The 20,632-nt window shown below is 45.9% G+C and overlaps 1 protein-coding gene across 15 annotated transcripts in view; it reads left to right on the forward strand.

The window, feature by feature from the left end:
• The window catches only part of TRIP12 (thyroid hormone receptor interactor 12), a 1,206,981-nt gene that overhangs the window by 641,317 nt on the left and 545,032 nt on the right, over positions 1-20,632 (forward strand). For all 15 annotated transcript variants that reach the window (XM_086944059.1, XM_086944047.1, XM_086944048.1 and 12 more), the window contains one exon: positions 4,904-5,022. In XM_086944059.1, the coding sequence (XP_086800185.1) occupies positions 4,904-5,022 (119 nt within the window). The remainder of the gene's footprint in view (positions 1-4,903; positions 5,023-20,632) is intronic.

Genomic DNA, 20,632 nt, shown 5'->3' on the forward strand with positions numbered 1-20,632 from the left:
CTTCCTTAGCATGCGTAGGATGTTGAAGCATGACGAGGAGACGGCCTTGACTTGTCTGGTCATGGAGAGGGAGGAGTCAAGGATGAAGCCCAGGTTGCGTGCGTGGTCTGTTGGTTTGGGTGCGCTGCCCAGTGCAGGAGGCCACCAGGAGTCGTCCCAGGCGGAGGGCGATGATCCCACGATGAGGACTTCCGTCTTATGAGTTCAGTTTCAGGCCGCTGTTCATCATCCACTCGGCTACGTCTTTCATCCCTTCGTGTAGGTTGGCTCTGGCGGTGGCGGGGTCGTTGGTGAGGGAGAGGATCAGCTGGGTGTCATCGGCGTAGGAGACAGGCCATGGCTTCCTCAGTCGCTCTCCGTCGCCATGCTTGGCTTCGGGACGGAGTATCACTGAGAATATTCGGGAGCGACTCATCGACCTTCCATTTGACGGCAGCCTGTTGTTCCATGCCCCGGCCGACTCCACCATCCAAAGGCTCTTGGCAGGGCTCTGTCCTCCTCCTCCTCCGTCCCCTCCTCAGTGACTCCTGAGTTGGGTTGATTCTGGGCCTTCTTAGGCCGGTTGTTCTGACTGTGGAGTGTGTTTTCTGGCAATTTGCTTCCTTCCTTGGTACTTTGGCATTGTTGGCTGCTTGACAGCCCTTTTGTTGCTTGTGTGTGTGTTCTGCCAGAGTTGTTGCGCACACTTGGCCCTGAGATTAGGCCTTCTGCTTTGCTTGGGCTGCTTGTCAAGCCTTCTGTGAAGGTGTTTTCTTCCCCATGGCTCTTTTTTTTCCTCGGCTGAGGAACGTTCTTCCAAAAAGAGTTCCTATATCTTGGGCCTTAACATACCCTATGTGGGATAGTGGTAGCTGTCAATTGGCTTGCGCTCGGCTAGGGGTTCTGCTAGCCTTTGGGTTCCTGTTCTCCATGGTGTTTATGTAGGTTGCTTTTGCTTCCTGAGGTCGTGTGCACGGCCACTCGTAGTGGTGTGCCCGGGCATCTCCTCCTGTACGTCCTGAGGTCTGGGATGATCCTGTGTTCTCCCTTGCTAGGCGCTGCCTACTCCTCGTTTGGCGGAGGGCGTGGCTTCCCCTCTGGATGTGCGCCCTCGCCTGTTGCCACCCTACCCGCTGTTTCCTGGCGTCGGGCGACTAGGGACCAAATGAAAGCCTGTTGCTGCGGCTCTGCAGGCTTCTTTGGCCCCTCCTCCACCTTCTGAGATGTCCGCGGATCCCTTGCCTCGTACGGGGCCTTCCGCGGAGTCTGCCCTGGTGCCAAAAGGTTCGGCTTCAGGTTGTAGGAGGGTGGTGTCGTTAGGGTGCAGTCCTTCGGGGCTCCCCTCTTTGACACACGGTGTCCCTGCCTCGCCGCAAATCCCTACGGGGCTACCTGTGGCGTCGCAGGAGGTCACCGTGACTCAGGGCTTGTCCCCGAGTTCCCCTTGGCCCTCTGAGCGGGCGGCTGCCTCGCCAGAGGCTGTTTCGGCGCCGAAGGCTTTCCTCCCCAGCCCTGGCGGTGCCGCGGTTGGAGACCAGGGCCTGGGCCTGGGGTGCTTTCCAGAGTCCCTCTACTCGGGCGGCTGCCCCGTGTGAGGTAGAGCCGGCGCCTGTGGTGGACTCCACAGCGCCGTGCCGGCGTTTGGTCCTTGATTCGTCTCCAGAGGTTTCTTCCTTTTTGGAGGTTTGTGATCTCCTGGTTTCTTCCTCTCCGGAGCAGGACGCCGCAGCGTTGCTTTTTCACAGGCATCTTCCAGGGTGGGCTCCTCACCTTCCCTGCAGCTTCAATCCTTGGACCCTCTTTTCCGCAGCTCGCGGTTTGTTCCTCCACTGACTTCTCCGCCTTACCCGGGGGTCCCACGGGTTCCCCACTCGTCCGTGGATCCCCCACCATTCAGAGGCTGGTTATTTCCCCCTCTAGCTGGACTTGGGATCGGACAACTCCGTTTGCAGCGGTCACCCACAGAGAAATTGCTTTCTCCCCCGTGGCGCCCTGCAGAGTCCAGTGTTGCCTTTGTTCGGGCTATTTCAACAGCCACTGGCATTTTGCGAATGGGTGAACCCGTCTCCCCATTCCCTACACATAATCTCTTGGAAGTTCTCCACCAGGGCTCTAGTGAACGGGAGCTGTTCCTTCCTTTCGAAGCATCGTTCCACAAAGCTCTTCTGTGGGCTTGAGGGCATCCTGCCACAGCTGATCCGGTGCTTCAGCCTCCCCTGCATCGCCACCGTCTTGCTCCGCACGACCCAGTCTGCCTTTCATTCCATCCTTCTACTCAGGGCTCTCTTCTGCGGACTGCTTTTCCATCCTTGCCTGTGCTGTCGTTTTCTCCGCCTCGGGAGCCTCTGGAGGCTCGTTGGTTGGATTCATGGGGGCATAACATATTCGCTTCATCCAGTGCTGCTTTGCTGGCGCTCAACACTGTGTGTTGGCCAGGGCTACCTCCAGCCTGTGGGATTCTGTGGAGTCCCTTCTTTCTCATGTCTCTCATGAGGGTGCCTGCGCTGATCTACGACACCATGTGTTGGATGGTCGGAGGTTGGCTGTGTTTATTCTCCGTGTGGTCTTGGATGTTGCTGATGCCCTCGGCCGTGCTATGGCCAGTTCTATGGCTCTCAGTCGCCATTCTTGGCTGTGGGATGCTGTTTTTCCTGAGAATATTAGGGAGCGTCTGGTTGACCTTCCCTTTGATGGGGTCCTTTTGTTTAACACTCATGCGGACTCCGCCATTCAGCATCTCCTGGTTCAGCCCTTTTGGCAAGTGTGTATATTTTGGCTGATTGCTAAGCCGTCTGTGGTTCCTACCCGCAGGTCTTATGTTCTGTTCTCTGATGCAGGATTTTTTCCCTAAGAGTGGTTCCCATGTTTTCTTTGGGACGTGTCATACCCTAAGTGGGGTACTTGTAGCTATTGTATAGCTCTGTCCTACGCTGGCAGGGTGTGTACTCCCTTTTGCGGGTTCCTCGCCTTTCTTGGCTCGCTGTATTCCGCTGGTTTGGTTTTGTTGATCTTGTCTGGACGTAGCTTGCTCTGCTCCAGGTTCTGTCATTCTCAGTATCTGCTGCATCGCTAGACCAGCTTTGGCATGCCGTCTGCGGCGTTGTGCTGTGGTGTTTCCTCACTTTTTTATCCGGCGTTTCGGCCTGGTCTTCTGCCAGGGGTTCATGGGGGGATAGGATTTCCTGGTATTTTCCTGTGTTCTAGTTGACAGCTTTAGTCCGTCCTAAGTATTCTCTTCTCTTGTGGCTGGTCCCAAGTCTTTTCATGGGTTAGTTTATGTCTGGAACGGTCTCCCTTTAGGGGTTGTTCTGCATTTCCCTGGCCCTCCTGTTCGGCTTGGTCTGAGCACTTTGTTTCTAGCCAGCAGCCGGCTGCGCACGCCTACTCTTTCTGGTCCACAGCCGGGGACTCTGGCGTGTTCCCATGTGCTCCTGCCTCTTGTTCTGCTGGAGCCTTGCGAGACTACGTCTTTCGTCTCACGCCTGCCTTTCTTGGCTGTGGAGCCGTTCCTGCTTCTGAGTTGGAGTCTCTTGCCTGTGCCTCGACCCTTAGCTCTTTACAGGGAATGCACCTCTCCTTGCTGGTGTTGTCTTGGGGTGAATTGTTGTTACTCTTCTTTTCTGGCCTTGTAGTCCCTCACTGTTGATAGACTGGGGTTGCAGGCCCCTTTCGTCTGCTGTGACTTTTCACATGCTTTTTTGCCCCCAGGGAGGATGTTGTATTTACTTGCAGGGTTGCTTCGCAGTAGCTGTGCTCTGCTCTTCCCTTATGACTTTCGGTGCCACAGTGCTTGGCACTCTCCCGGATGGTGCTGTTCCTCAGCATTTGTTTCTTCACTTTCTGTTTATCTGATTTTTTTCGCACACTGTTCCCATATTCTCGGTTTGTTTGTGATGGCTCCGCGTTGTGGCGCGGAAAAGTTCTCCGAAGAAAACTGACGTTAACGCGCCTGGGTGGGGCCAGGGTGGGGCTTATGTGACCTTGCTAACGTCACACCTGGTACGACAGGGCGGAGTCACGTGGTACCGCCCCCCCCCCGGTGCGCACAGATGCTGTGGCAAAGAAAATTTTCCGGATCCAGTCTTGCTCACTGGGATAATTCTACATTAAGGAATCTGCAGCTAGAATCGTCTGTACCAGATACATAGTTACCGAAGGTAAGTAACTCGTACATCATTGTAATATACATTGCTAGACTCTGTTGGCAGGTTTTGTACATTGTTTGCCTACTGTAATTTGGTGCGTATTTGTAATTTGATTTTTAACCAGCCTGACCGCTTTAACTGTCTGCCAGACTCTTGTAGTCTGATATGTCTGAGTGTTCTTGACATTCTATTTCCTACCATAACACCTTGTATCATGTGGTAGGGATTCAGCACACTAAAGGCATTGAGTGTATATTTCCCTGAGATTGATGGCATTTCGCCAACTCATGCTCACAAGCACCTGAAATTGAGTGCCCTTTTTTGTGTGCTTGTCTACTTTCTTAACAGTTCTAAGGCCCCTTTGTTTTCTGCTAATTTCACCCCACCTAGCAATGGCTTTCAAACCAGGCAGCCATCTTTGAATGGTATTGTCCATAGTGTGTTACTGTCACATGATGTACACCCTGTTTAAAAGCAAAATTTCAGCCATCTTGGATCTTTGCAAAAAAGATAAATTATGCCCAACATTATTCCAAAATGGAGGCCATTTCTAAATGGTGTTTTGTTTCATTTTTTTTGCCATATCAAGACTGCCGACGCTTTGCTTCATGTTTTGTTGGCCGTTTAAGTAAAAGCTCAAACTTGTTAGTTATTGAAAGTTAGTACACGAAACTAAATTAGTTTTCAGTATGAAGTATAAGCTAATTTGTTTATTTATAATTTTTCATTTTAACTGTATTAAGATTTTATGAACTGTTTTGTGTTTTTTTTTTCTTCAGTCATATTGCTTCTATGCTATCAAGTCAGGATCTTAAGATAGTGGTTGGAGCCCTTCAAATGGCAGAGATTTTAATGCAGAAGCTACCTGACATTTTTAGTGTTTACTTCAGAAGAGAAGGTAAATGACGACTTACTGCTCTAGTTTTAATAAAAATATGTATTGGTTTGGGTCATTTAGTGTTTGATTAAAATTGGTTTAAAATATAAAAGTGCATCATAAATTGGGGTACTATAACAGGATGAATGTTATCACTGGAAGCATAGTTTATAGGTCACATTGTTCGCAATGTCTGTCCTTTCCCAGTGAATGTTTTTGATGGATTTTGTATTGTAAACATAGAATTTGTCAAAACAAGGATTAAATGAGGAAAAACATGTGATATTTCAGTTGAGCAGGGTTTGCTGTGTGATAATTTTATTAAATGCGTAGAGTGCTTTTACAAAAACTCCACAGAGAATGCCATAAAAAGTGTAGAATCCATTAAATGAGCACTGTGACTTAAGAGTTCTGTAGAGGGATAAGAATAGTGTGTGAAAAGAAGTGATGGGTAGGATTAAAACAGAGAGCATTTCTGTTTGTGGGGGCTACGAGAGGGAAGGAAAAGCAGAATTAAACACTTGGGAGGCAAGGAATGTTGAGGCAGTGTTTAACATCAGTTTTGTTCAGGAGTGTAAACTCTAAGCGATTATGAAAAATAAAAAAATCTATGGTAATCCTGCAGAAAGTTTCTCATATCCAGGTATCTGAAAGAGACAATTAGTTATAGATTCCTTACCTTAGAATTACCCCCAGGCGTCAGACTGGATCCAGAGAATTTTTCCTGCGTGTCGATAGGTGGGGTTGGTCGACTCAGCGTTCATTGCTGGCGTCCTGGTCGCCGGAATGACGTCACAGTATCTACTTAAACTCTGCCCTCACTCACGTCAGTTCCTTCATTTTCCGCGCCATCTAGCGCAGATCCAGAGAGCAGTACCTCGAGTCACTTTTTGACTCCCTTTTCGAGGCTTTAGTCAACTACTTTTTTTCGAGTCCATCGACTCCTGGTGCACGGGGATGTCATTGCGGCAGACTGGCTTCAACCTAATGTCTGTGATGGACCCCTATCTTGTGTGCCTCTGGAGTGCGACCACAAGTCATGATCTGACTGCTCCGCCATGGCCCAGAAGTCTTTGCGGGAGCGGTCCGGAAAGCTTCTGGAGGTCCACCAGTCGGCTCTGCACGGCTCGTGGTACCGGTCAAGAGGGAGGTCACAGTACCGGTTGCGGAGCCATCATCACCACTCCTCATCGAAGTTTTCGGGTACGTCGAAGCACAATAAGGCGAAGAAGCATAGTCGCTCTTTGTGTTTTCCCTGTCCATCGGCCGACACAGCAGGTTGTCGTCCGGCTCCGCCCGCGTAGCATGTTTGGTCGACTCCTGCCTTCTCTCCCTTTCTGGGACCCGGAGCGACGCTTGCCCAGCTTCAAACCTTTATGAAACCTTACACTCTATCTTCGGGCTGCCAGACTCCGCTGGCGTGCCTTCAGGCCCTGCTGACTCAGAAGGGGGCTCTAGGCCTTCGATGTCAGTGGCTTCGGTTCAAGGATCCAGGCCTGGCCCCGGATCTGCGCAGGTCGACCTCGTGACCCCTTTGGCACCGAATCCAGTGACATCCCCGCTGCCTCAGACACCGGTTGAGTCCCTAGCTGGCATCGACCCCAGCCTCCCCTTGATGAGCACACAGAGCCGGACCGATGTTGTCTGACGTCTGCACTGGCGCCGACCGGTAATTTTGTACCCCTGTCCGCTCCTGATGTTTCCTACCGCCTTGAGTGGCTCACAGGAGAGGGCGAGGACTGAGAGGGGTCTGTGGACCCTCATGCAGACTTGTTTGAGGAACCGGACTTGAGAGAAGAGTTCGGTGAGGCCAGTGGTCTGGATACCTTCTCAGATCTTGGCATGCTATCTGCCCCTACCGTGGCTACTGAGGAGGGTGCATTGTACGCTGTGGTGTTGCATAGGGCAGCAGAGGCCATAAACCTAGAGCTTCCTACGGTGACGGTTAGACTAACCTCCTGACAGAGGTGCTTCAACCGGCAGCTGCCTCCTTGTAGCCCTTGCTGCCGTTCAATGAGGCCCTTAATGGACATCCTTCTGGGCACTAGGTCCAAGCCCAACACAGGGGCTCCTGTGGACAGTATGATAGCCGATGCCACTGCCCGGCTCAGGGCGACCCCATTTACCTCTTTTCCTATCCTACCCCTGAGAGCTTACTAGTACAAGCCTCACAGTCCAAGGGTGCATTCCCTAATGCACCACCTGATCAGGAATACAAAAAGCTGGACCACCTTGGGAAGAAGATGTTTTATCCCTCCAGCTTGGGACTGCGGTCGGTGAACACTGCATGTTTATTGGGATGTTACTCCCACTCAGTGTGGAACTCTGTTGCACAGGTGCTGCCACAGTTCCCCGATGAGGCTCCGGTTGTGCTCTCCCGAGGGAAGAGACGCAGCGAAGTACACCATCCGTTGTGGGCTGGACACTGCAGACTCACTGGGCAGGATGATTTCCACATCTGTAGCATTAAGATGCTACGCCTGGTAGAGGTCCACTTGCTTTTCGGGGGTGTCTAAGCAACACATTTGGACATGCCCTTTGATGGCTGTCGCCTGTTTGGTGATAAAGCAGACTGCGCTCAAGTGCTTCGAGGATTCTAGGACTACGGCCAGATCCTTAGGACTTACTACCACCTCCTGCCCAGCGCAATCTGCTTTTTGCCCCTTTTGTGGCCATGGAAGTGGTGCCCCGCCATCTTCCACCCAGAGCCAGAGGCCTGCGCAACCTCTCCAACCTCTGCGTGGCTGTGGGCGTAGATTCCACTGCCCTGGGGCCAGCGGGCGGGCCAGTCCACCAGCACCCCCTTTGCAGCAGCCTCTAAACCCTCCTAGTCTAACCTTTCAGGCGCATCAATTGCCAGTGGGCAGCAGGATTCGCCATCACCTTCCCCACTGGCTCAACATCATGTCGGACAGGTGGGTTTTGCAGATTGTCCGAAAGGGCTACTCCCTCCCCTTCGAGACTAGCCCTCCATCCATGCCACCTCAATTCCATCGCATGTCGAAGGATCACCTGTCCCTTCTCCAACAGGAAGTCACAGCTCTCTTGGCCAAGGGAGCCATTGAGCTTGATCCTGCCCCAGAAGTTGGTTGTGGTTGTTATGCCCACTACTTTCTGGTGCCCAAGAAGGACAAGGGCCTGCGTCCTATCTTGGATCTCAGGGACGTCAACCGCCTCCTTCTAAAGAAGTTCAAGATGTTGACACTGGCTCAGGTCCTTTCTGCTCTCGACCCTGGAGACTGGATGGTAGCGTTTGACTTGCAGGACACTTATTTTCACATCCCTGTACTGCCGGCCTCCGGCTTTACCTGCGGTACGCGGTAGGCCACAGGCACTTTCAGTTTACCGTGCTCCCCTTTGGCCTTACCAGTGCCTCTCTGGTGTTCACGAGAGTGAAGGCTGTGGGCGCAGCTTATCTGCACAGATCAGAGGTTCCAATCTTCCCCTATCTCGACGACCGGCTGTTAAAGGCAGGCTCGCCCCCAGGCAGTAGTCACCCACCTCCTGAATACGGCCGACCTCCTGCATCACACCTGATCACCTCTCAGAAGCTCCTTCTCATCGGGGCGGTTCTGGACACGGCACATTTTTGGGATTATCCTCCCAAGCAGCGAGTCTGGGATAATCAGGCTATCATTCTTATCTTTCAGCCTCTATCCTGTGTTTCGGTCGGAATAACCCTGATGTTACTGAGCCTTCTGGCCTCCTGATTCCTGCTGGTGGACTATGCCAGGTGGCATATGCTGGCTCTGCAGTGGGATCTGAAGTTCCAGTGGGCACAGCGTTAGGGGAATCTTTCCGATTGCTTCCAGATCTCAGAGGGCACTGCACAACAGTTGCAATGGTGACCAACGAACCGAGATTGGGTCAACGGAAGAGCCCTCTCCCTCCCCCAACCGGAATTCACAGTGGTGACAGATGCTTCACTGCTGGGGTGGGGCGACCACATGGGAGAGTCGGAGATCAGGGGCCTCTGTTCTCCGGCGGAGTCCGGGCTCCGTATCAACCAATCTGAGCTTCGGGCGATTCGTCTTGCACTGAAAGCATTCCTTCACTCTGTCCGGGGAAAGAGTAGTGCAGGTGTTCACGGACAACACCACTGCCCTGTGGTACTGCAACAAACAAGGCGGGCTGGGGTTGTGGACCCTATGTTAGGAGGCTTTCCGCCTCAGGACATGGCTGGAACATCAGGGCATATCCCTGGTGGTTTAACACCTGGCAGGGTCTCTGATAATAATGGCAGGTATGACATTGAGGATGGATGTGGGGGAGGTTACCACGTTCAGTGAACACTTGACAAGGTTGCAGGACAATCCATGCACTGATGTAGTGTTTAGGGTGTATTGTTAATAGTTTAAAAGAGATTAGTTATTTTTATAATGCCAAATGGATTGAAATATGATTTAATCATTGTATGTATTTGTGTTAACATTGCAGTGCTCCATTATGGAAGCACAATAGAGGTTTCATGTTGATTTTAAATCTCAGCTACCCCTGACGAAGGGTGATAAAAGGTCTGAAATGCGTTAGGATTTTTTGATAACTATAGCTAAACATGAATTGAGTGACCCACATGATGCGTTAAAAGGGCTGGATTGACATAACTGCTTCATTTGAAAAAATTGGGACTATGGGCAGCCTTATCGTGAATAGTTAAAAAAGGTTTGCTCAATTATGGTAATTATGGAATAAACATGGAATTTGGAACATAAAAAGTTTGTAAGCACTTCTGATCCAAGCTGTGCGATTGGAAATGCAGCACAAGGGTGCTGCAATTGTTTTTGAGTTCAATATACGTGCTTTGAGGCGAAGCATGGTTCCAGTCTGAGAAAATGTATAAATATGGTGTGCCCCTGCTACCTTAAAGTGCATTAAAGGTTCTCTGAACGCCAGGGTGGACTAACTCAGCCGCAGGTGCATGATGGATCACGAATAGCGTCTTCACTCAGAGGTGGTGCAAGGTCTCTTTCAGCAGTGGGGTTAGATCAATTCGCCACTGAAGAGAACACGCAGTGTCAGCAGTTCTGCACTTTGTAATTCCCAAGGCGGCACTCGCTCGGCAACGCCTTTCGTCACGAGTGGAGTTTCTGTCTTCTATACCCCTTTCCGCCTATACCACCTCTGCCCAGAGTGCTGAAGAAGGTCCAGCGCGAATGGGCCCAAGCCATTCTTATGGCTCCGGATTGGGTGAGAAGAGACTGGTATGCGGAGCTGTTACACGTGGCCATCGATCCTCCGATCAGACTGCCTCTTTGGGAGGATCTTCTGTTGCAGCAGCAGGGATGGTCCGCCACCCGAACCTATCCAGCCTCAGCCTCCTTGCATGGAGATTGAGCTGAGACAGTTGACAGCTTTCGACCTTCCTCCTGAAGTCGGAGTTAAAACGGTGTACGCCGGTAGATGGAACAAATTTGTGGCCTGATGCACAGCAAAGGTTGTTGTTTACCCTTTCTGCTACCCTTTCAGAGATTCTCTTCTTCATTCTTTCTTTGGCCCAGCAGAGCTTTGCTCTGGGCACTCTCAAAGGCTATCTTTCGGCCTTCCTTCTGCTGGCTGACCAGCCTTCTCTTTTCAAGTCCCCTATTGTAAATCTCTTCCTTAATGCATTACTTGCTTGTTTCCTCCTCCTTTCGTGATGCCCCAGGGGTACTTGAACCTTGTTTTTACTTATCTTATGTGTGCTCCATTAGAGCCGCACCATAACTGTTCTCTCTGATGCCTGGGGGTAATTCTATGGTATGGAATCTATAACTAACCTATGTTTCTTACAGATATATCGTTAGCCAAGGTAAGTAACTTGTTCAATAGGCAAAGTATTTCCTTTCCAGAAGAGACTACACAAATTGCAGAACCTAGAAATTGCAGAACATTGCGACTCAAAAATAATCCAAGAGACTGATCGGGGTACAACAGTTCAAACAACATTTAGGCATGATCTAATCTTCTATTGCCTTGCATTGATTGCATTCTGTTACTTGCATATGAGTCCACTTCAGAAGGAACTGGATTGTCAATGGATCCAGATAGGAACATATTTTGAGACAAAGTCAAAGAAATAAAGGTAAAAAACAGATTGGCATAGTAATTGGAAAGTTCCAATATATCGAATGGTCTTAGTTGCCTGCAAAGTTTATTATGTTGATATTTGATATGTTGACGGAGGTTTCCATGGAACCACGAGGAACTAATCTCCAGGAATTGGCTATCAATATCAAGTGGACTCCAGAAGAACATTGGTCAAATATAAACCTGCTCGAGTTTGGAGCAGAGCGACTAGGTCTTCATTTTTTTGCCACTGAGAATGAATCTTTCTTTATTGTTAAGATCGATACATGGGCAATTCCTCGCTAGTGTGTTATATAATGAAGCAAGAAGGAATTAGATCGTATGAAGTTATCAAAGGACGCACAGGCCCTCTGAAGCTTGGTGACACCTCACTAAGTGTCTTTAATAGCAAAACACCCACTGGGGTAGGGCAAGGAGTGGCAGGTGCGCTCAGTCACCGTGTACGTGAATATTCTGAACGGGAACTCGTTCAAGCCCAGATTGACAAGATGTCCAGAATGTGGTGCAAACTAAGTGATACCTTTTTGCAGCAGACTTAAATTACAAATGTACTTAAGCAGGTAGAAATGACCAGGTCTTAGGGGCAGTGTCTGTTGATTGCTTGATTTGGTACTTTTGCATACACATTTCCACTTCTCCAAACTCCACTAAGGAAAAGGAGTAGGAAACCTTGCCAAATAATAGAAATCTCACCAGCATGGCAGAGATTGTTTTGGTTTATGGAATGTCTGGGCTTGGAAGCTCCTCAAAGTCAGTTAGTGCAGCAACAAGACCTCCTGACCAGAGCCATTGGTGAGATCCAACTCCCATATCCAACATTGCTGAAGATTCATTCTTGGCTCCTGAACAAATTGAACTTTTAAGTCTGAGTATCCCAGAAGAGTGTAGAGAAATTCTGGCACAGGCTAGATCTAGATTATCAAATAGTACTTACTGTGCTAACTAATGAAAGTTTTGTAAGTGGTGTCACAAACTTTGCATCTTATGTCTGCAGTGTCATATCAGATGCTTCTCGATCTTCTAACTCTCACTCCGTTTTAGCCTGTGCCCTGAATTAAATTTATCTAGGGGAACACTTTGTCTCAAAAAAGAAATCCACAACCCTTCCTTTTGCACGAACAGACTGATAACATAATTAATTAATGGCCTATTCAGTAGTTTTTTTCACCCCAGTAAAAAAGAAAATTAGTGACCGGCTAGGAGCTTTGATTTAAATACAACCCTTCGCAATCTAAGAACCATTTTCCAATTTTGCAGTGGGCGAGTTTTGATGAGAACCAACCTTAAATGTATGTCTATTATATCTTCAGACTTCCACTTGAATGATGAGGCACACAGTCACTCTTCCAAATCCAAACAACTGCTCCAGAGAGATCCTTACATTTTCTTGATTTAATATTTGTCTAAAATTCAGCCTGGATAGCGTAAAGAGTTTTAAAAAGAGAAATTTTTTCTCGCATTTGGCAACCCACATACGGCTACACTATTTCCAAGCAGAGCATAGTCCGACGACTTGCAGCTGCAATTTCATTGTGCCACAAAAATGCGGGCAAGCCACTATTTAACAAAAGTAATGCTACATTGTTTTAGAGATATGTCTACTTAAACGGCTGTGTTTGATGTAGTGTCTTTGACAGAGATTCACCCTTGCAAGTTATTACTGTCTCAAAGTGACAGTCCAAAAGGATGCAACAATGCAAAGGTAGTAAGTTCATTATGGTGATGTGAGCCATTCGGCCCCCCCAATCCTATGTGTACATTAAATGTTGCATATTTTGTACTGCGTGTTGTACTGATTCAAGCATATAAATCTATGAAAAATTAAATACAGGAGAGGAAAAATATCTTACCTAAATTGTGAACTCTCCAGTATTGGTAACTTTCATAGTCACATGTGACCATCCTCATCTCTGCATGAGGCTATACCTAATTGTCTCACTCCTTAATAAGAGTGCTAAACCACATCTAATGGATGGTGGTCTCTTAAGTTGTTGTCTGCAGATTGTTGTCATCAGATTAATAGTCTGATTGACGTTTATTTAAAATCAACGGATGGGGCCAGGCTACTAAATTGTTAAAGCCTCTGAGCTATTTTTAACATGGAACTGCTAATATGTCGCAGTCCGATGCGTCAGCTCAGTGACTGATGTTTCAAGAAAGTACATAGATTAATGATGTCAAATACTGGAGCAATACTATCACAGGTAAGTAACTTTTTTCTTCTCTTATTGTTCAGAACCCAGCGCGTACTCTGAGATGTTCAGTTTATGAATTTAATGAAGACGTTGCTGCTAAGACCTAGTGTTAAAAATAAGTGAGTATTTTTTTGATGGGGAGCCCCCATACCTCTTCATTATGCTTATATTTTCTTTCATCCTGGTATTGATCTTCATAGATATCCCTCTTTCATATTCTATCAATTTGAATCTGGAGCCATTGGCTAATGTACTTCAAGAATGGTTTGCTGTGTCTAGTACTAGAACATTTTGTGTTCGGAAAATTTGAGATCTTGTAGAGTGATTGCATCACTGGCACATCCATCTTTACAGATAGTGGCATCTGTGTGCTATGTTCAGTAAATGATTTTTCTTATCTAGACCACCTCTTTAAGTGCTATGTTTTTCAAGATGTTGGTTACATCACTTAGTTCGAATATCTAAGGTGGACTTTGTGTTTGAAAGTCAGGTTAAACCCTTTCGAAGACTCTTTGCTCACTTTGTAGTACTATTTTGAGCGAAACAGTTGCCACATTAAATACTCCCCCTGTATTTCCCCATCTTAAGATATTTTTTCTATCATGCTTTGTTATAGGAACTAAATTGGCAACTTTATTTGCTAGGAATGCAAAAAACAAAATATTGGCTCTGAAGGGCCATGTGCTGTTATTTGTATTATGCTTTTTGCAGACCAAGAACAAATGGGAAACCAAACTGTGTTTAAGTATAAGTTGATATACTTTTTAAAACCCAGAACGTGTGCTGCCAAACCTACTTGACCTTTGTTACCTTAAAACCAGATTGTGGCATTCTTTGGAGATGAGGGGCAAAGTATTAAAACTGTCCTTCTGCTGTTAGCTTGATGCACTTATTTATTATTTGTTACTAATGTATCAAGCTAACATGCTTGTGCTGTGTAGAAACCCAGTGGCTTTAAGTCTTTATACTCTTTCAACTTGTGTCTACAATTTATGAATACATATGTGTTTTCTTCAGTATTGAGGATTATTTAAAAAAAAAGCTATTGTGCGCAACACCACTATACGCCTGCTGTTGGTGAAGCAATTCCAAAGGATGAACTTGATACTCTGTAGTGAGAGTTAAGTTTCTGCTTCACTGGCAAAATACTTCTCAGTTTTTAAGGCAATATATGTAAGATCAAGCTTGTCGGTGTTTCGTCTACATCCCAGAAACAATGGTAGATGTCTTTTTATTCAAATGTGCATTTGTGTAGTGATTAAAACTAGTGCATTCATATTGTTACTAGCGGGAAACAGGCATGTTAGATTATCGTTATCAAAACATACAAGTAGAGAAAGGGTCCAAGGGATGTTTAAAGACCATGCCTAGGTTGTACCCCCCATAAACAATATATGAACAACAAAGAAACCTAGGGGTCTAGCAAAGAGGATATTAGAAGGGGCCTCAATATGTCATCGACAATGTCTAAATTGGTACAACAATGACCAACAATTAGCTTGTAGAGTAGAATAAACAGTTCTTAAACACAAGGTCTGTAGTGATTATGAATAGAATCCACAAGGTGTTCATAGGATACCCATCAAAGTATTGTATGATTAATTTTATCATCTGGTCATCCAACAGAGGTAATAAGTCTCTTGATCATTGAGACCATATTCTTACCCTGTAACAGAACGGGGTCACTGACCACAAGCTCTTTATGACCAAGTGATATTGAGCTGATAGGTAAAAGTGCAGTGCAATAAAATCATACATGTGGTGAATTAAAATGGGATAGAGGACAAAAATAGGGGCAATTTTATTATGAATATGACCTCTTCCTGGTTAAAAACAAGAACAGTGCAAGAAAAGCAGTGCTAAGCAAATAACTGCGTAAGGGCCAACATGTTTCAGCCTAGATGGGGAAGACCCCAGGCTTTCTTCAAGGCCTCTGTTCGTGACGTTGCTACTGCAAAGTGAAAAATAGTCAAATCAAGACCAATCAAATGAGATATGATAAAAAGGAACAAATCCAAAGGATACAATAGATCAGTTACATATCCTCCGTGTCGGTGGGTCCTTTATTAGATCTGGAACAACACAAAATCAAACAAACCCAGTGTTAAGACAAGAATATGCTACTCACTTCCCTCTCGGTGGAATAGGAATAACACTCACCCAGCATGACCGGGGAATAGACCTCACCTGGACACAGACTCAGGAAGAATGAGGCCACGCTCTAGGAAAATAAGGATACATATGCTGAATGCAAGCGGGTGAAAGAGCTAGTTCCACTCCCCTATGCACTCATCAAAATAACAATATTGTTATCCTTACTCCTGGACTCTTTGCCATGCAGGTAACCACAAATCGCTAAGGGCTCAAACCTTCCTAGAATGCTCTCAACCAGTGTTATCATTTAGTAATGTTTACTCTTAAAAAGCCTACCACTACAGAAGTGGCCTCATGCACCTCTATCACTGTTAAGCAGATTCTAACATCATAGGGCACAGTAAGCGTCTGTATATATCGGGCATGTTAACCTTACCTCTCCGTCGTTGCCTCTGATAAATCCCAAGTCAGGGGGAGGCAACGTCCGGATTGGAATGGGGAACTTTAAACGCCACGATAATCATTAGGCAACCAATCATATGCTCAATCAGCAGTTCAAAAGGGTGAAGGCGAACCGCGCCTCGTATTTTGCAATACAATGTCCGGGGCATCAGTACTTAGCTTATTGGTGTTACTTGGACAACTTATTAAGACAAATGTTTAAAGGAAAGGAAACAGCTTACCCCGTCCTTCACCGGCTCTCTGCGATCTCATACCAGAAGAGCAAGGATGGGCGCGTAGTCTTGCGATGTTACGAGAACTACGAAAAAACGTCACCATCATACAAATGGTAGTTCCATAACGGGTCAGAAGCGTCCACTGTGCGCATAAGATCTATATATAAACCGACCCACTATTTTCGATAAGCGTCTTAAGCATAAAGTTAAAGACTTAGTAACACGATCAAAAAAAGAGAGATTATCAACTATAATGAGGTGCTATGGAGTGGCTTGGAGACTGGGACCTGCTCCTTTGGAAGTTAAATTGTAATGTAACACATCATCATCTCTACCCCAAAACTTCAGATTGTAATATGTAGCCACAACACAATCATTAGGCAAACCTTACGGCATATCGATATAGCGTGTGGATAATAGTACAGTGTATAACACTGACATCCGAGCCTTAAGATAGTGATGTATAGCCAAGTCACAGCCATCAGATGTAATTCAATACAGACTTAGTGTGAGCTCATAGATTGGTCCAGGGTATTTCATCATTAAACCCCTGACTATCCAAGCGCAATTTATATATCCATCTTTGTTCCTTCATAAGAAGAAATTTGGACACATCGCCAATGTGAGACGTGATATGTGGTTTTTCCAGGACAGTTCATCTGAACTCGGTTTCCTTGTGATTATGCTCTAGGAAATGTTTGGTTAATTTTGACACACATTTTTTTTGCATCTAAAGGCGCTCTTATGCTCTAGCATGCGTGTGCGAACCTTCTGGGTTGTCATCCCAATGTATCTCTCGTTGCACGGGCAAGTCAATTGATAGATAACATTAGAGCGATTACAATTGGAGAAATGTTTGAGTATCCAAGGGCGACTAGTCCCTATATCAATCTGAGTGGTTCTACACGTCTGAGCACAAACTGAACACCCACCGCAAGGGTGGTGTCCCTGTACTGCTGGTAGATCCCACAAAGTGCCACTAGTTTCTTTTGATATCTCCTTTGGACGGGTGTGTACCAAATAGTCTCGCAAATTCCTTGAACGCTTAAAAGCGAACAACGGTTGCTCAATCTTGTCATTTGTGCAATTCAGTACTCGCCACTGGCGTCTTACAATTTTCTGAATTTGATTAGATTTTGCACTGAAAGTGCTGACAAAAGTCAACCTTGTAAGAGGTGGCTTCTCAATCGAGGCCTCCAAAAGGACTTCAAGGTTGTTGTTACTAGCTCGTTTAAGGGAGCGTTTAATCAAATGCCTAGGATAGTGTCTGGCTTGAAGTTGAGTAGTGAGATTAGCCGCATGTCTGGAAAAAGTTTCTGTGGTAGAACAGTTCCTCCGAACCCGGAGGAACTGCCCATAAGGAAGATTGTCGCGGAGCGATTTAGGATGCTGGCTTTCATATAGCAGGGGGGAATTCCTAGCCATAGGCTTACGGAATAATTCACTCTGAAGCCCTTTTGGAGGCCTCGATTGAGAAGCCACCTCTTACAAGGTTAAGCTTTTTCAGCACTTTCATTGCAAAATCTAATCAAATTCAGAAAATTGTAAGACGCCAGTGGCGAGTACTGAATTGCACAAATGACAAGATTGAGCAACCGTTGTTCGCTTTTAAGCGTTCAAGGAATTTGCGAGACTGTTTGGTACACACCCGTCCAAAGGAGATATCAAAAGAAACTAGTGGCACTTTGTGGGATCTACCAGCAGTACAGGGACACCACCCTTGCGGTGGGTGTTCCGTTTGTGCTCAGACGTGTAGAACCACTCAGATTGATATAGGGACTAGTCGCCCTTGGATACTCAAACATTTCTCTAATTGTAATAGCTCTAATGTTATCTATCAATTGACTTGCCCCGTGCAACGAGAGATACATTGGGATGACAACCCGCAAGGTTCGCACACGCATGCTAGAGCATAAGAGCGCCTTTAGATGCAAAAAGAGTGTGTCAAAATTAACCAAACATTTCCTAGAGCATAATCACAAGGAAACTGAGTTCAGATGGACTGTCCTGGAAAAACCACATATCCCGTCTCACATTGGCGATGTGTCCAAATTTCTTCTTATGAAGGAACAAAGATGGATATATAAATTGCGCTTGGATAGTCAGGGGTTGAATGATGAAATACCCTGGACCAATCTATGAACTCACACTAAGTCTGTATTGAATTACATCTGATGGCTGTGACTTGGCTATACATCACTATCTTAAGGTTCGGATGTCAGTGTTATACACTGTACTATTATCCACACGCTATATCGATATGCCGTAAGGTTTGCCCAATGATTGTCTGTGTTGTGGGTACATATTACAATCTGATGTTTTGGGGTAGAGATGGTGATGTGTTACATTACAATTTAACTTCCAAAGGAGCAGGTCCCAGTCTCCAAGCCACTCCATAGCATGTCATTATAGTTGATGTTCTCTCTTTTTTTGATTGTGTTACTAAGTCTTTAACTTTATGCTTAAGACGCTTATCGAAAATAGTGGGTCGGTTTATATATAGATCTTATGCGCACAGTGGACGCTTCTGACCCGTTATGGAACTACCATTTGTATGATGGTGACGTTTTTTCGTAGTTCTCGTAACATCGCGAGACTACGCGCCCATCCTTGCTCTTCTGGTATGAGATCGCAGAGAGCCGGTGAAGGACGGGGTAAGCTGTTTCCTTTACCTTTTAACATTTGTCTTATTAAGTTGTCTAAGTAACACTAATGCGCTAAGTACTGATGCCCCTGACATTGAATTGCAAAATACGAGGCGCGGTTCGCCTTCACCCTTTTGAACTGCTGATTGAGCATATGATTGGTTGCCTAATGATTATCGTGGCGTTTAAAGTTCCCCATTCCAATCCGGACGTTGCCTCCCCCTGACTTGGGATTTATCAGAGGCAACGACGGAGAGGTAAGGTTAACATGCCCTATATATACAGACGCTTACTGTGCCCTATGATGTTAGAATCTGCTTAACAGTGATAGAGGTGCATGAGGCCACTTCTGTAGTGGTAGGCTTTTTAAGAGTAAACATTACTAAATGATAACACTGGTTGAGAGCATTCTAGGAAGGTTTGAGCCCTCAGCGATTTGTGGTTACCTGCATGGCAAAGAGTCCAAGAGTAAGGATAACAATATTGTTATTTTGATGAGTGCATAGGGGAGTGGAACTAGCTCTTTCACCCGCTTGCATTCAGCATATGTATCCTTATTTTCCTAGAGCGTGGCCTCATTCCTGAGTCTGTGTCCAGGTGAGGTGAGGTCTATTCCCCGGTCATGCTGGGTGAGTGTCATTCCTATTCCACCGAGAGGGAAGTGAGTAGCATATTCTTGTCTTAACACTGGGTTTGTTTGATTTTGTGTTGTTCCAGATCTAATAAAGGACCCGCTGACACGGAGGATATGTAACTGATCTATTGTATCCTTTGGATTTATTCACTTTTTTCATATCTCATTTGATTGGTCTTGATTTGACTATTTTTCACTTTGCAGTAGCAACGTCACAAACAGAGGCCCTGAAGAAAGCCTTGGGTATTCCCCATCTAGGCTGAAACATGCTGGCCCTTACGCAGTTATTTGCTTAGCACTGCTTTCTTGCACTGTTCTTGTTTTTAACCAGGAAGAAGTCCTATTCGTAATAAAATTGCCCCTATTTTTGTCCCCTATCCCATTTTAATTCACCACATTTATGATTTTCTTGCACTGCACTTTTACCCATCAGCTCAATATCACTTGGTCATAAAGTGCTTGTGGTCAGTGACCCCGTTCTGTTACAGGGTAAGAATATGGTCTCAATGATCAAGAGACTCATTACCTCTGTTGGATGACCAATTTTATCATCTGATCATACTATACTTTGATGGGTATCCTATGAACACCTTGTGGGTGCTAGATTTATAATCACTACAGACCTTGTGTTTAAGCACTGTTTAGTCTACTCTACAAGCTAATTGTTGGTCATTGTTGTACCAATTTAGACATTGTCGATGACATATTGAGGCCCCTTCTGATATCCTCTTTGTTAGACCCCTAGGTTTCTTTGTTGTTCATGTTAGATTATCGGACAGGGCTTGTATAATAGAATGAAGAACTAGGCAAAGTTTAATGCAATTAGAAATTTTTGGTGAGAATTAAAAGTTATTTATTAGATAGCATGTACTAATTTGTCATAAATTATTTGTATGAGAAAAGCAGGTTAGCAAAGAGGCAGTTGATTTTGTAGAGTAACAAACCTTCTTTGCAAAGGCCTTCTCATATTTTCCTTTGCCGAAGGTAATCTGGGAAGAAAGTTGATGGTACAAGAAAAGTAGTGAAAAGAAAAGGGGAGAAAAAGAGCATTTAAGATGTAGATCACAAATGCTACCCCTACATTGCTCTTTCTCTCGTCTTTTCTGCAGATACACGTCTCAGAAAAGCAAGTAAAAGTTGTATTCTCCAGTGTTGAATCTTTCATCGATACACATGCTTTAATTTTTCCCAACGTCATAGTGGCAATCTCGCAGTGATAATAATAAGCACTGCTATTCCTAAATATTGGAAAAAGAAAACCATAGAGAAGCCAAATGACATTGGTAATCAGTTCATGTTGTTTTATTGCAACCAATCAGA

Source organism: Lissotriton vulgaris, chromosome 11 (genome assembly GCF_964263255.1).
Source record: "Lissotriton vulgaris chromosome 11, aLisVul1.2, whole genome shotgun sequence".
Classification (NCBI taxonomy): domain Eukaryota; kingdom Metazoa; phylum Chordata; class Amphibia; order Caudata; family Salamandridae; genus Lissotriton; species Lissotriton vulgaris.